Source organism: Euphorbia lathyris, chromosome 10 (genome assembly GCF_963576675.1).
Source record: "Euphorbia lathyris chromosome 10, ddEupLath1.1, whole genome shotgun sequence".
NCBI lineage: Eukaryota > Viridiplantae > Streptophyta > Magnoliopsida > Malpighiales > Euphorbiaceae > Euphorbia > Euphorbia lathyris.
In genome coordinates, this window is record NC_088919.1 from 15,609,380 (window position 1) to 15,622,255 (window position 12,876).

General features: G+C 34.8%; 2 protein-coding genes across 4 annotated transcripts; one reads left to right on the top strand and one right to left on the bottom strand.

The window, feature by feature from the left end:
• Positions 1-238: 238 nt before the first annotated feature.
• On the top strand, positions 239-3,972 carry LOC136208855 (uncharacterized). Of its 3 annotated transcripts, none has more exons than XM_066000111.1 (3): positions 239-402; positions 1,195-1,285; positions 3,297-3,972. In XM_066000111.1, exons 2-3 carry the CDS (start codon positions 1,255-1,257, stop codon positions 3,683-3,685), a joined length of 420 nt encoding a protein of 139 aa, XP_065856183.1. In that variant the 5' UTR covers positions 239-402; positions 1,195-1,254; the 3' UTR covers positions 3,686-3,972. The 3 variants fall into 3 exon arrangements, with proteins under 3 accessions (XP_065856183.1, XP_065856182.1, XP_065856185.1); XM_066000110.1 differs by having other exon boundaries at positions 243-402; positions 1,192-1,285; XM_066000113.1 differs by lacking the exon at positions 239-402 and adding an exon at positions 523-1,105 and having other exon boundaries at positions 1,192-1,285.
• Positions 3,973-4,546: 574 nt separating this feature from the next.
• Positions 4,547-6,304, bottom strand: LOC136208854 (cytokinin dehydrogenase 1). The gene is made up of 4 exons (XM_066000109.1): positions 5,634-6,304; positions 5,300-5,427; positions 4,915-5,175; positions 4,547-4,813 (listed from the first exon to the last, which is right to left on the bottom strand). Exons 1-4 carry the CDS (start codon positions 6,301-6,303, stop codon positions 4,547-4,549), a joined length of 1,326 nt encoding a protein of 441 aa, XP_065856181.1. The 5' UTR covers position 6,304.
• Between the last annotated feature and the right edge of the window lie 6,572 nt (positions 6,305-12,876).

The window sequence follows — 12,876 nt, forward strand, 5'->3', positions numbered from 1 at the left end:
TGCCGTTGCAATCCGATTCCAATTTTTTATTTTATTTCATTACTTTGCAGGTTATCTATGATTATTTCCGAAAAGTTTGTGAATGTATATTCTTTTAGAATCAGAACTCCGTCGATATTGTATTTAATAGATTTTTTTTTTAAAGTTTCCCTTTATTTCCATTTTTCTGAACAGTTTTCATCCGCTAATAGCATAAGGTCGATATCGAGCTGGCAGCTTGAAATTAGTGCAGGACGAGTGTCATAAATAGAGAGGTTCCACGTTACTCAGCGTGTTTAAAAATCAAATCCATAACCGCCAACTCTTTCTTCCTAAATTCCTTTTTTTTCCTTCAAAAATCAAAACATAATTCCTCTCTTACTTTCATTCGCAAGTGTCAACAACAACAGCTTCTCTTATCTGGTAATTTCGTCCTCTATTTTCATACATCTCTTTAATTCCTTCGCCTGTTTCCCATACGCAATAGATTCTACTCTAATTCACCTGTCTCTTTCTGTTACCATCTATCCAAGCAATTTCTTTTCATTTTCTTTTGTGCATTTTTGCTTTTTTGCTTTACTCCATTGGAATTCCTTCTAAAAACATCATAATCTGATATTTCCAATCGACCATATGATGCATATAAGGTCATTGGATGCCAAGTTTTTGTTTACCCATTGTAACTTGTTTGTTTATTGAGAATGTCCCGAATTAAGTTGCAATCTATAATAATTGCGTATCGGTTACTTGATATATTGTCACTTATTCTGAAATTATGAGTTGTAGTTACACCTAAAATTGTGCGGAATCTGGGTAAAATTGCCAACACTTGTTCATAAGTCTAAATTTTGAAGAGAGAGCCACCAATTTCTGATATTCTTTTGATGTTTTTCACTAAGGTGAAACTAGGATCCGTTTGGGTTGGGCACCATGTCGAATTAGGCCTGTGGGTTGACAGTCTAGTAGTTGATTAGTGGGAAGTTCTATGTTAACATCCGACTTTCAAACCAAAGACAAATGTAGTGCTTGATTATAATCAGTCATGTTTTCTGCCTTCTTTCATCTTTTTCCGCTTAATTGGCATAAAAATTCCGGGTCACACTGAAGTTTCTTAATTATTTACAAGGTTACTGATTATGAAAATAAATTGCAGTGTTGCTTACGTCAAAATGTATGTGTGCTGATGGTACTCTTTTTGGTAATTTCCTGCAGAAGATTGCTGAGGATTTCATTACCTAGGGAAGAAGGAACATCCGTGGAAGGTGTCTGTGCAGTATGGAACCCAAGTCAATTGAAATTTCTCATGGTACTTACTTACCTATCATTTACTCAACTAGGAATTCACTTGCCTACTTTCTTATAGATAATTTGGATTTTTTTACTCGGAATTAGTTTAGATCATTAGGAGTCACTTGGAAAGTTTGGATGTGATGGTATGCAGTCTGATGTTTGATGTACTGATGGATTTTAAATCACATGATGTTCGGGATAAGACTTGGATATCTATATCTATAATGCATAACATGGACAACAAAAGCTTTCTATATTGCTTTAGATAACAGTTGAGAGTTGTATTCATTTACTATTGAAGTTGAACTTTCTCGTATATTTAGTTATTATTCGAAGGTCATTAAAGTATCTTTCATACTTTGTTAATATCATGGATGATGAAAACATAAACTTTGATTCTTGCATCTTTTGGCTGGGTAAGAAATGAGTTGTGGATACAAGGATTTAACCATATCTTCTTTATGTAGTGGAGCTTGGGCTGTGATAGGAGTTCTTAGAGAAGTGTTTAAGCATCACACTTTCTTGCATCTTCAGTTTGGGCTGTTATAGCATCTTTAAGCATAGTTTGTTTTGGCAACTCTTGTTTGGGCTGTCATAGACTCCTTGTAGAATTGTGCTTATCACATCTTGTTTTTACATATTGTGTTTGGGCTGTGATAGGACGCTTATGTTGTTAACCAAATGTTGTCCTCTCTTTTTAACTGTTACCACAATGTGTTAAGAAGGAGATGAAACCTGAGGAAGTAATGTTGACTAGCACATACATTTTGATGTGTTGTCATTTTTATCATGCATGCAATTTATGAAGAGGATTAAGGTCTTAATGTTATGAAAAAAAAAACATAATGTAAAATCAAGGTGCAAGTCACTTCAATATGCAAGTCAAAATATGTGCTGATTCTGGACTATGCATACATGTTTGAAGTGGAAGTGTCTTTGCACTTAAAGATGACAAAATTTAGTCAAGACAAAGCAAAATATATCCAAGCTAGATGTCCACTCTCTTGACATAAGGCGGAGCTTTTCTTTCTTAGCAAGGGCATTTTTTTCCATCTAATGGTAGCTTCCATATTTAGTTAACATATCTTAATGCGTAGCAAATTGAATGGAACATTTTTCTTTTCCACTTTCTGAAACATGGAATCTTATTCATCTAAACAAATGGTTGTTCTTCTCGATCGAGATAGAGATATTGCTGAAACTGTATATAAATGTAAGTTTTTTGGGTGTTTCTTATATTAGAAGGCCAACTATGTGAGCAACTAGGGTGAAGATATTACCATTTAACAATTTGTCAATCTTCCCTTATGTGCCAAAGTAATGGTCAAACAGAATTTGAATTGTTAATATAACAATGTCGATAGAAGGCATTTAGGGAAATCTGTGCTCAAGTAAATTTTCAAGCATAAACATGTAAAAAAAAAAAAAAAGAAATTGGACAACTTAATTGTTTGGGAATTTGTTTTACTTATTAACGTTATCAATTCAGAAACTCAAAATCCAGGCAGGCATTTGTTACAAAATAAACATGAGGTGAAATCCTTTAATTGGTACAAAAATTTATCTACTGGATTGCTGTTTTATTTCTATAATGGTGGACATTAAACTTGAAATGCAGCTATGAGAAACAAATTATTTTTGTTCTTTTTATTTTTTTTTTGTCATGTACTAATTTCTTTAACACATTATCATCCTTCTTATGAAGATGGAAACAGAGATTCATTGAGGCTCTAAAAGCCCCTTTGAAATTTTTAATTTTGCTCAGCTTTTAGAACACTCAAGATCTTGGATTGGGGCTGCACAGATTTTTGTGAAACCTCTAGTGAATTTCCAATTTCACTTTTATGCGTGAGTGAGTTCAAATTGAACCTAAGTTAAAAGACATGAATTTGCATGAGGTTTGGAAAGGAATTTTCTCTTCTTTATATGTAAGTCCATATAACTTCATGCTATGTTTCATACATATGCTTGAATGAATGCCTCTGGGATTTTGCATTCTTCTATAATCTGAATGCCACATGCTGCAGATGAAAAGAACACAAGGGTGGAAGATACTAAATCCTATAATCATATTGCAAGAGGTGTTCCCAGCTCTCCAAGAGATTACTCCAGATCTCCAAGAGATTACTCGCACATTAACATTGACGATCGGAAAGGTGACAAGGCAGTTGCCCAAATTGCGTCTGCTAATGAGGATAAATCTGGGGATGTAAATATGGAGGCTGATATAGCAACTGATGATGTTATAAAAGCTGGAGGTTTCGGAGCTAGAGATGATATAAATAGCTTTCTTCCTGGTGCAATTGATTCAACTGACTTTGAAGCATCAATCCTTGATGCCAGAAACTATGAAGAACCACAGGAAGATAAATGCAGACATGGTCTTGGCTGGAGGGAATCCACTGATGGAAAATAGCTTGTTTGCCAATTCCAATGCCGCGAGATGTTGCAGTCAGCTTTCCCTTGAATAGTTCTGACTTAAGATTTTGTGGAATGCAGATTACACATTGCTGAATGGTTTGGCTTTACATTCAGACTGTTTTATTTTTGTCTTCCTTCCGGTTTATACTAGGGGTAAATTATTAGGTACTTCCTCTTTGCCATAGACAAATTTAATATACAAATCTTTCTGTATGTTATGCTTAAAAATCATCCACCATGAGTTAATGCTATATGTTCTTGTCACAAAATTTGAATTAAAAACTTCCAAATTAATTTACATCAATGACATACTAATTTTTCTCTATTTCCAATGCCGCTAGTGAATACTCAACAATGTGTGAGGATTTATGATAATTTACATTTTTAGGCATGATGGTTTCGTATGTCTCAAGTTCACATTGTGCATTTCGGGTCTTACTCTAGGAGCTGTCATCATAGGAAGGCTGTCGCCTTCTAAAGATTCTTTGCCCGGGAGCTAGGATTGCTAAAGGGTCGTAAGTTGATTTCCTCTGCACAAAAACTTCCCACTTAAGCCCAAAATGAGCTCTCCATTCTTCTTCAGTGCGGTAATGAGGCAAATATTGCTTAATGCCAAGATTAGCCTTAGCACAGAAATCTAGAATTCTTTGATTTTGTGTTAAAATATGTTGCAAGCCATTTTTGCCGGTGGAAGATGGCATGACAGAGGATAGAAAAGCTACAAGATAGAAAATATCTTCTTCTGGTGTTATTAGAGAAGTTCTATTGTTCCACCTGCAACGGGATAGGAAAGTTAGGTTATAATACATCATATAAGAATTGAAATTAGGGGGTCATTTTAATATTATTGGACAAATTACTTGGACTTGTTGACTGGATAAATCAGAATGGGTCCATTGCTGTTGTCAGTAAGAATGTTGCCGAAGACTTCTTGAGCAAACTCAAACATTTTGCCTTTAGGAACCAGAAGATTTATCCACGGGTGTGGAACTTCCCATAAACCTTTTGCTCGGAGCTTTTTCTCAGATGCATGTACTCTGTCCAAGAAATCAACGTAAGGAACTTCTGACAGGAAAACCGTGGACGGGATGTAACTTAGTTCGGACAACAACTCCTCCGTTTTCTGTATTCAAGCATAGAGGTAAAAAAACAAGGATTTTGATCAAGTGAACATTATGTCATCTTCATTAGAAATATTGTAATACTTTATTCCTGGAGTGTTACCTTGTTCATGATATCAAACTCTTCTGGGTTGAAGTATTTTGCAATTTCCAAACAATAGAGAGTTCTTCCATCTGAAATGATTTGGCTGGCTTGAAGAGGGTCTTTGGGATTGAAGGAAGACCTCCAGTTTTTGAGGAGATCAGTTCTGTTTATATTTACAAATCCTTCAATATAGTCAAAAGAATTTCGAGATGAGATTAAGTGCTCTTGGTCATTGGAGAATTTGGAGAAGTCTGAATACAGTACTCTGATCCATCTCACCTGCCAAGAAGAATTTATGACTTTATATATATGTTATTGGACTGTGCTCTCTTAATATCATATCAGACTTGAGGAGAATAGGCACATGGATATATGTGTGTGTGTATATATATATAAAATTTACCATTTTAGGGGCCCGTTCAAGAGAGATCCTTGCCCGAGTGATTATGCCGAACTGTCCTAGTCCTCCAAGAACACCATAAAAGAGATCTGCGTTTTGCTGCTCTGAACAGGTAATTACATCTCCCTTTCCTGTACCCAAAAGTAGGAAATTAGATTAAGTTGGAAGTGGTTTGAGTTGCATTATTCTTTTTTTCCGAGGGAGAAAAAGCTTTTGACAGTAATATACGAGGGCAAGGTTGTCATTTGATTAAAGAAGTATTAAATTCACTCTATTGTCACTTATCATTTAATCCTGATATGACAAGCTACATATCTTTTACTGTGCCTAAATGTACCTGTTACAACTTCCAGCTGAAAGACATTGCTGATTTGGGGTCCATGTCGGAATGCCTGTCCACTAACTCCAGCGTTTGATAAGGTTCCACCAACAGTGAGATGAAGGTAGTCTGTCCAAGATTTTGGTGCAAACCCATATTTGAGAGTTTCATGCAGAACATTAATCCACAACTCACCACCTGAGACATCCACATAAGGCGGTTCTCCGTCGTCTCCGGTATGAATCCACATCTCTGGACCTTTGAGTGATTCCATGTTAATTACTATTCCTTGATGAGCTTGTGATTGACCTTGAAGGGAGTGCCCATGGCCTCTTGCAGCTACTGTTATATTTGAACTGGAACCCATATTGAAAACATGTTTTATGATAGAAGCAATATCTGAAACTGAATTCGGATACACAACTGCTGATGGCAGATAACTGAATCTGTTGCCAAAGTCCTTAGCAGCATATTCAATATTGTCAAACCTCAAGTAACCATCTAGATTAAGTGTTTCTAATGGAGGGATGTTGGAGGAAGTTTTGTAAGATAGCACAGTTGAGTTCATTAAGGATTTTTTTGAACATATGAATGATTCCTGTGGCTTAGAACACAAGAACAAGATCATCAAAAATCTCAGGAACATAATAGTTTTCTGTTTGATAAAAGCACAAGGCTGTGATCCCATTTTTACCTCTCAGATAGAGAGAGAAAGAGAGAGAGAGAGAGAGAGAGATTAAGTGTTTATATGGTTTGTGAAGATAATAAGAATGAGAGGTGGTGAAGAGCATAGGAAATGGAAGAGAGGAGAATTTAAAGGGGAAGAAAAATAAAAGATATTTTATTATTATTATTTATTATTATTACTTTATGTTTTTTTAAAACAGAGACAGATATTGAGTTGAGAGCCCTTATTGGAACTGTAATTATATGAATGCTTTGTATTGTGGGGGGAAGATGAGGATTTTGTTGTGGCTTTCTAAAGTTAAAAGAGTAGAAAAAAAGTTACAAGAGAGTGAAAAAAAAAACAAGGCACAACTTGTTCTTCTTCTTCTTGGTCTTTGTCTTTCACTATCTTTTTAGAAGATGCCGTTTCTACTTTGAAGCAACGAGATACTGTCTTGTTTTACTATTTTAAGCAAAATAAAACCTGTAACTATCTGTGCTTGAGTTTCAGTATCTCTTTGAATGTGATTTTTGTGCAGAAAGTGATGTCAGTTTTAGTGCACTTGATTGAATTCCCGGTATCAACGGGCCGGCCCCTACTACATTGTATGCTGCTAGAGCTGAGTGGTCATTATTTGGTCCATTGCTCACGTGATCTTCACGATGATATTGTTTTGCAATATTTTCTTTTTGGCAGTGCTTTCTTGGGTACACTTCCAAATTTCTTACGTAATCTAAGATTTCTTATTCCATTTGAGTCTGGGCTGTAAATGAGCTGAGTGGCTCCATAAAAATTTGACCATGTTGGATTCAATTTTATAAATAAGTCGAGTTTGAACACGGTGAAACTCGGTTCGAAAGTTCACAAGTAGGTTCGATAAAAGTTTGACCATGTTCGATTCAATTTTATAAATAAGCTGAACTTGAGCACGGTGAAACTCGGCTAGAAAGCTGACGAGTAGGTTTGGTTATAGGTTCATGATTGATTATTAATGTTTCTGAATATGTTTGTGAGCAAGTTTGGTTCGATTTTTTTTTTTGGTTTTTGGTTTAATTCATCATTTTCTCTTGAACTTATTAGTCCAAAAAGCTTGATTGGTAGCTCTTTCAATTTGCATAAAATATCTAGATAACTTTATCAACTTGTGTAAAATGCAGTCAATTGATCACTCGGTGACAAAAAAAAAAAAAGTAAGTTAAGTGAGGAAGGTGTGTTGCATGCATTTTTCGACTAAGATCGGGTATGGGGTTGTAATATTATAGAGGATAAGTTTTAAAGTTGAGTAGGTAAACTTTTTCTTCTTTTCTTCTTTAATATGTTAATCTGTTCTTTAATTTATAGGGTTGATTTCAAATATAACCCCTGTGGTTTTAAGTTTTGGCAAATAAATACCTGTGGTTTGATTTCGAGCAAATAAATACTTGTGGTATGTTCCGTTTTTTAAAAACGCGGAAACGGATGATGACGCCGTCTATATGCTGACGTGGCTGAGGGTAATTTAGTCAATAAGAGTTAATTTCAAATAAATTGTTGTGGTTTGCGTGTTTTTGCAAATAGGTATATGTGGTTTGGATATTTTTGCAAATAGATACCCGTGGTTTGGATGTTTTTGCAAATAGGTACCCATGGTATAACAAATCATAAACAAACGTTTAATTTAGGCAAATAGGTACCCGTGGTATAACAAACGACAATATTTACCTAAATTAAGCGTTTGTTTATGGTTTGTTATACCACGGGTACCTATTTGTCTAAATTAAGCTTGTTATACCATGAGTACCTATTTGTAAAAACATCCAAACCACGGGTATCTATTTGCAAAAATATCCAAACCACAACAATTTATTTGAAATTAACTTTTATTGACTAAATTACCCTCGGCCACGTCAGCATATAGACGGTGTCTTCACCGTTTCCACGTTTTTGAAAAACGGAGCATACCACAGGTATTTATTTGCTCGAAATCAAACCACAGGTATTTATTTGCCAAAACTTGAAACCACAGGGGTTATATTTGAAATTAACCCTAATTTATATAATAACATTTCTAAGGCGCATATAACATACTTTATGCATCAAGCATATTTTTTTTTTTTTTTGTAATCGAGTGATTAATTGATTATCCTTTACGCAAGTTAAGGGTACTATGTAGAACTTTTATACAAGTTGAAGGGGCTATTATGATATTTTGAAAGTTGAGGGGTCAATCAAGCTTTTTGGACAAATTTAAGAGTCAAATGATGTATTAAACTTTTTTTAATAATATTCTTACAAGGGGTAAATGTAAAATTAAGTAGTTTTGTGTGAAACTTTATCAAAAAAATTATGTAGTTTCGTGTTAAAGAATGCAATATTTGCGAGCAAAGTTTATGAATAAAAATAATGAAATGCTTGTGAGCAAAGTTCGTGAACAAATAACGAGTAGCTTCACGAGTAGTTCACAAATAAAATATTGAGCGTGGTGAACGTTTCACTCCACTTGACTCAATTATAGCTCTTTTACAGTTTGATTGGCTGTTTTTCTGGTTGGTTTGGTATATTTTGAAAAGTGAAATCATTAATTACTATTACTATTGTTTTTCACATATAGCTTTTAAAGTAATGCTTTTCACCTACCTAGTGGTCTGCATAGATTGTGATGATTAGCAGCAAAGATTTGAGGGTTTAGGATATATAAAAAGCTAACCTTGGAATGAAATTTATGTGGTAGTTCTATATTTAGTGAGGTGGTGTAGAGTAACATGGTGGATGAAAATTGAAGAATTGTACTATATATATTATGTCATTTTTGAGAGGGTACAGTCTATTTGTTTGTATATAAGTTTTGGGAAAGAAAGGTAGCTGGTTGTGTAGGGGCCTGGTTTCTAAGAGGGATTGATAGTTTTGAATGCACAAAAATATTAAAAAGGTTAATCTACTATTACCCTATCTATATATCTAGGTTACTTCTTTGGACTCTTAGATCCCAGCAATGGGAGGTTGCTTTGCCGGAAACCATTCCTTTTTTTCCCCTATGTATTACTGTTTCATTTCCTATTATTTGTTGTCAAGTCAGTCAGTTAAATTGTTGGGTAAAGTAAAAAGTAATTTGTGGTTTTGCTTATTTGTAAATGTAGTACTGAGTTAACACGGTTTAAAATGTTAACATGGTTAGAAAGATTTTAACACGGTAGAAAAAGTCAAGAGGTAAGAGCATCTCTAAAAGACTCTTAGTACACTCTCTAAAAATAGGCTTAATACATCATTTGCCCCCTGAACTTGTCCAAAAAGCTTGATTGGCCCCCTGAACTTTTAAGGTATTCCGATAGCCCCCTGAACTTGCATAAAATGTTCAGTTAGCCCCTTGAACCTGCATAAAATGTAATCAATTGATCACTCGGTCGTAAAAAAGTAAGTTAAATACGGAAGATGTATTCCACGAGTCTTAAAAAAAATAAAACGACCAAAATCAGAGTATACAATTCTAATATTAGAGAAGACAAGTTGTATAGTTGAGCAAACAATAACTTCATTCTTAATTTATTTTTTAATTATATAATAACATTCTATGATGCGTGGAATACATATTCCGCATTTAACTTACTTTTTTACGATCAAGTGATCAATTGATTACATTTTACGCAAGTTTAGGGGGCTAACTGAATGTTTTATGCAAGTTCAGGAGGCTATCGAAACACTTTGAAAGTTCAGGGGGTCAATCAAGCTTTTTGGACAAGTTCAGCAGGCAAATGATGTATTAAGCCCTAAAAATAATATAAATAATTGACTCTTAGTGATTTAAGAGTGACTAAGACATTTCATTTCTAACAATACTCCTTATATTCATTTATTATTTTATTATTAATTGCTGTTATATTTACCATATGAATTTTCACATACACCTTAATGAGCAAGTGAATTTGCTCATTCACCGTTAGATATAAGCTTATTAAATCTAAGCCTCAGGATGCTTTGAATCTCCACCTTAAGATTCTAATAAGTCTAGATCTAACGATGAATGAACAAATTCTACTTGCTCATTAAGGTGCATGTGATCAAGACTGTACTTACCAATAGTGTGAGAAGAGAGACTCATCAATAATAAAAAATGAATTAAGAGGCACTAAGAGGTGGAGAATTGCTCTCTATTAATATAGAGGGTGGAGATGCTCTTAATGATTTGAGGAGCCACTAAGAGGCTGTTGGGGCTGATTTTTCATTCTCACTCCTCAAATTTTAACTTAAGGGCCAACTTAAAAGACCGTTGGAGATGCTCTAAAAGAGGTATTTCTACTTTTTCATATTTTATAATTTACTCATATTTACTCTAATTGTCTATTACTCACATGACATCTCATCCTTCTCCCTCTCTATCGATGTTTTCTCTATTTTGAATTTCTAAAAGGATTGGAGAAATCCACGTTGTATAGTGAATTAGATTGAAGGAGGTCTCGTATTATCAAGTTTCGAATAAAGAATTAATGAGTATAGTTCATTCAAAAAGTCGATCCTAATAGAAGGAAAGAGGAATATTTGATTTATTTTTTAAAAAAATATTAACAAAAATAATAATAAAAAAACCAATGGTGTGTTATAATTGATATCGTATGAAATGAAGGTCTGGACACGTGGATCAATAAGGAGTTTTAGACATAAAACGTAACCATTTGAACACGTAAACCAATCATAATGTCAGATTTTAAAGATATGTTCCTAATTTCTAAGTAACACCGAAGACGCACTGGGTAAAAGCCAATCAATTGTCTACACATGTAAATCTACTCAATAGTACGTACATCTCAATTATTTATTAGTCATCCGTGAGAGAACATAACGTATGTAATCATACATATCTAAACTCCATTTTCAAGTCACTCTTTTTAGTAATGGCTTAACCATCGGAGAAGGGACGTTGGACTTTGGCTCTCTGATGGTTTACTCATTTTTTTCAGGTGACTTTAGTTCCATTGTATTCTGTAGATTAACTTACACCATTTGGTGCGGTGAGTGTGGATTCTACTTAGTGCAATGTCTCACTTAAATAATTCTGTAGTTCAACTAGTTCTTCAGTTAATCCCCGATATTCCAAGTACGTTGGCTGCATATAATTGTGGCCTCATGTATGCTAGTAACAATACATTAGAATCATTGTACATTATTCCAGTCTTGGAACAGAAGATTGAGGCATGCTTAGCTGGATCATGAGCATTGTAAGTTCATGGATTGAATCACGAAGCAACTCATATGTAATATGGGCTCCGTTTAAGAGTCGGTGAACATTCTAAGGTTGCTTCGTATGTAATATGGGCTTCGTTTAAGAGTCGGTGAACATTCTAAGGGTGGAGCATGCGATGTAGATGAAAGTTACAAGAGCAGAGCTCAAGGAGGCAAAAGAGGTAAATAAGAATGCGGACAAGCATGGTTCAATGACTTGTGAATAAGATCTTTAGATATGCTTTCGTACTCATGAAGGTACTTATGATTATAATGTAATGTCTTTTGGTTTAAAAAATACATGAGCTATATACCGAAGACTGGTGAATAAGATTTTTAAAGATATAATCGGGGATAAGGTTGAAATCTATGTCAATGATATGATAGTGAAAGTCGGACGGTAGAAGAGCATGCTACTAACCTACCTACAACCTTCGCTACTTTGCACAAGCATAACCTCAAATTGAATCTTGAGAAATATACATTTGGTGTATTTTTCAGTAAGTTCTTAGGCTTCATGATTTCGTAAAAAGGTATTGAGGCCAACACGGACAAAATAAAAGCCATCATCAACATGGAGTCATCGAAGAAGTTGAATGATGTGCAAAAATTAAATGGCAAAATAATGCCTTAGGGCATTTTATCTCCTATTCGGCCAATCGATGCATGTCGTTCTATAAAAGTCTCAAAAGTGCTACAGATTTCAACTGGACGATAGAAGGCCAAACATCCTTCCAGCAGCTAAAAATTTTCTTGCTTCACCACCATTATTGAGTAGACCATTGCCTGCCGAAACTTTATACTTGTATGTCAATGTTACAATGGATTCAGTAGGCATGGTCCTAATCTAAGAGGAAGGAGTGGAGCCGTTTCGAGTTTATTATATGAGTAGAGTCTTGCGAGATGCTGAAGTAAGGCACCCAAAGCTTAAAAGGCTTGCATTCGGTGTAGTGGTGGTGGTGCTAAAGTTGGGGCATTATTTTCAAAGCCATTCAATAGTGGTTCGAAGGGATATGCAATTACGAAAGATTTTATAGAGACCAAAAACATTTGGGAGGCTTGCAGAGTGGGCATTGAAACTAACTGAATTCGACATTCGGTTTTAGCCCCGAAAGGCTTTTAAAGCGTAGTCATTGGCAGACTTTTTAATAAAAATACATTAGGATTCCACTGAAACTTCAAAGGCCATTGAAGTATGGAAGATATTTGTAGATTGAAGTTCGAACAAAGATGAGGCAGGAATTAGAGTTTTTGTGCGTGGTCCTTATGGGCCTAAACTCAAATATGCATCTTCACTAAATTTCATGGCATCCAATAATATGGAAGATTATGATGAGCCCCTACTTTAGGGACACTAGATTTTGAACACAATAAATCTAGATAGGGATGTGCTAAAGAGTG

Coding starts and splice junctions, on each gene's coding strand:
- LOC136208855 (XM_066000111.1), top strand. CDS start 1,255: ATGGAACCCAAGTCAATTGAAATTTCTCATG. Junction 1,286..3,296: donor GTCAATTGAAATTTCTCATG/GTACTTACTTAC, acceptor CACATGCTGCAG/ATGAAAAGAACACAAGGGTG.
- LOC136208854 (XM_066000109.1), bottom strand. CDS start 6,303: ATGGGATCACAGCCTTGTGCTTTTATCAAACAGAAAACTATTATGTTC. Junction 5,428..5,633: donor TCAGCTGGAAGTTGTAACAG/GTACATTTAGGC, acceptor TTTTGGGTACAG/GAAAGGGAGATGTAATTACC. Junction 4,814..4,914: donor AGTTTGATATCATGAACAAG/GTAACACTCCAG, acceptor GCTTGAATACAG/AAAACGGAGGAGTTGTTGTC.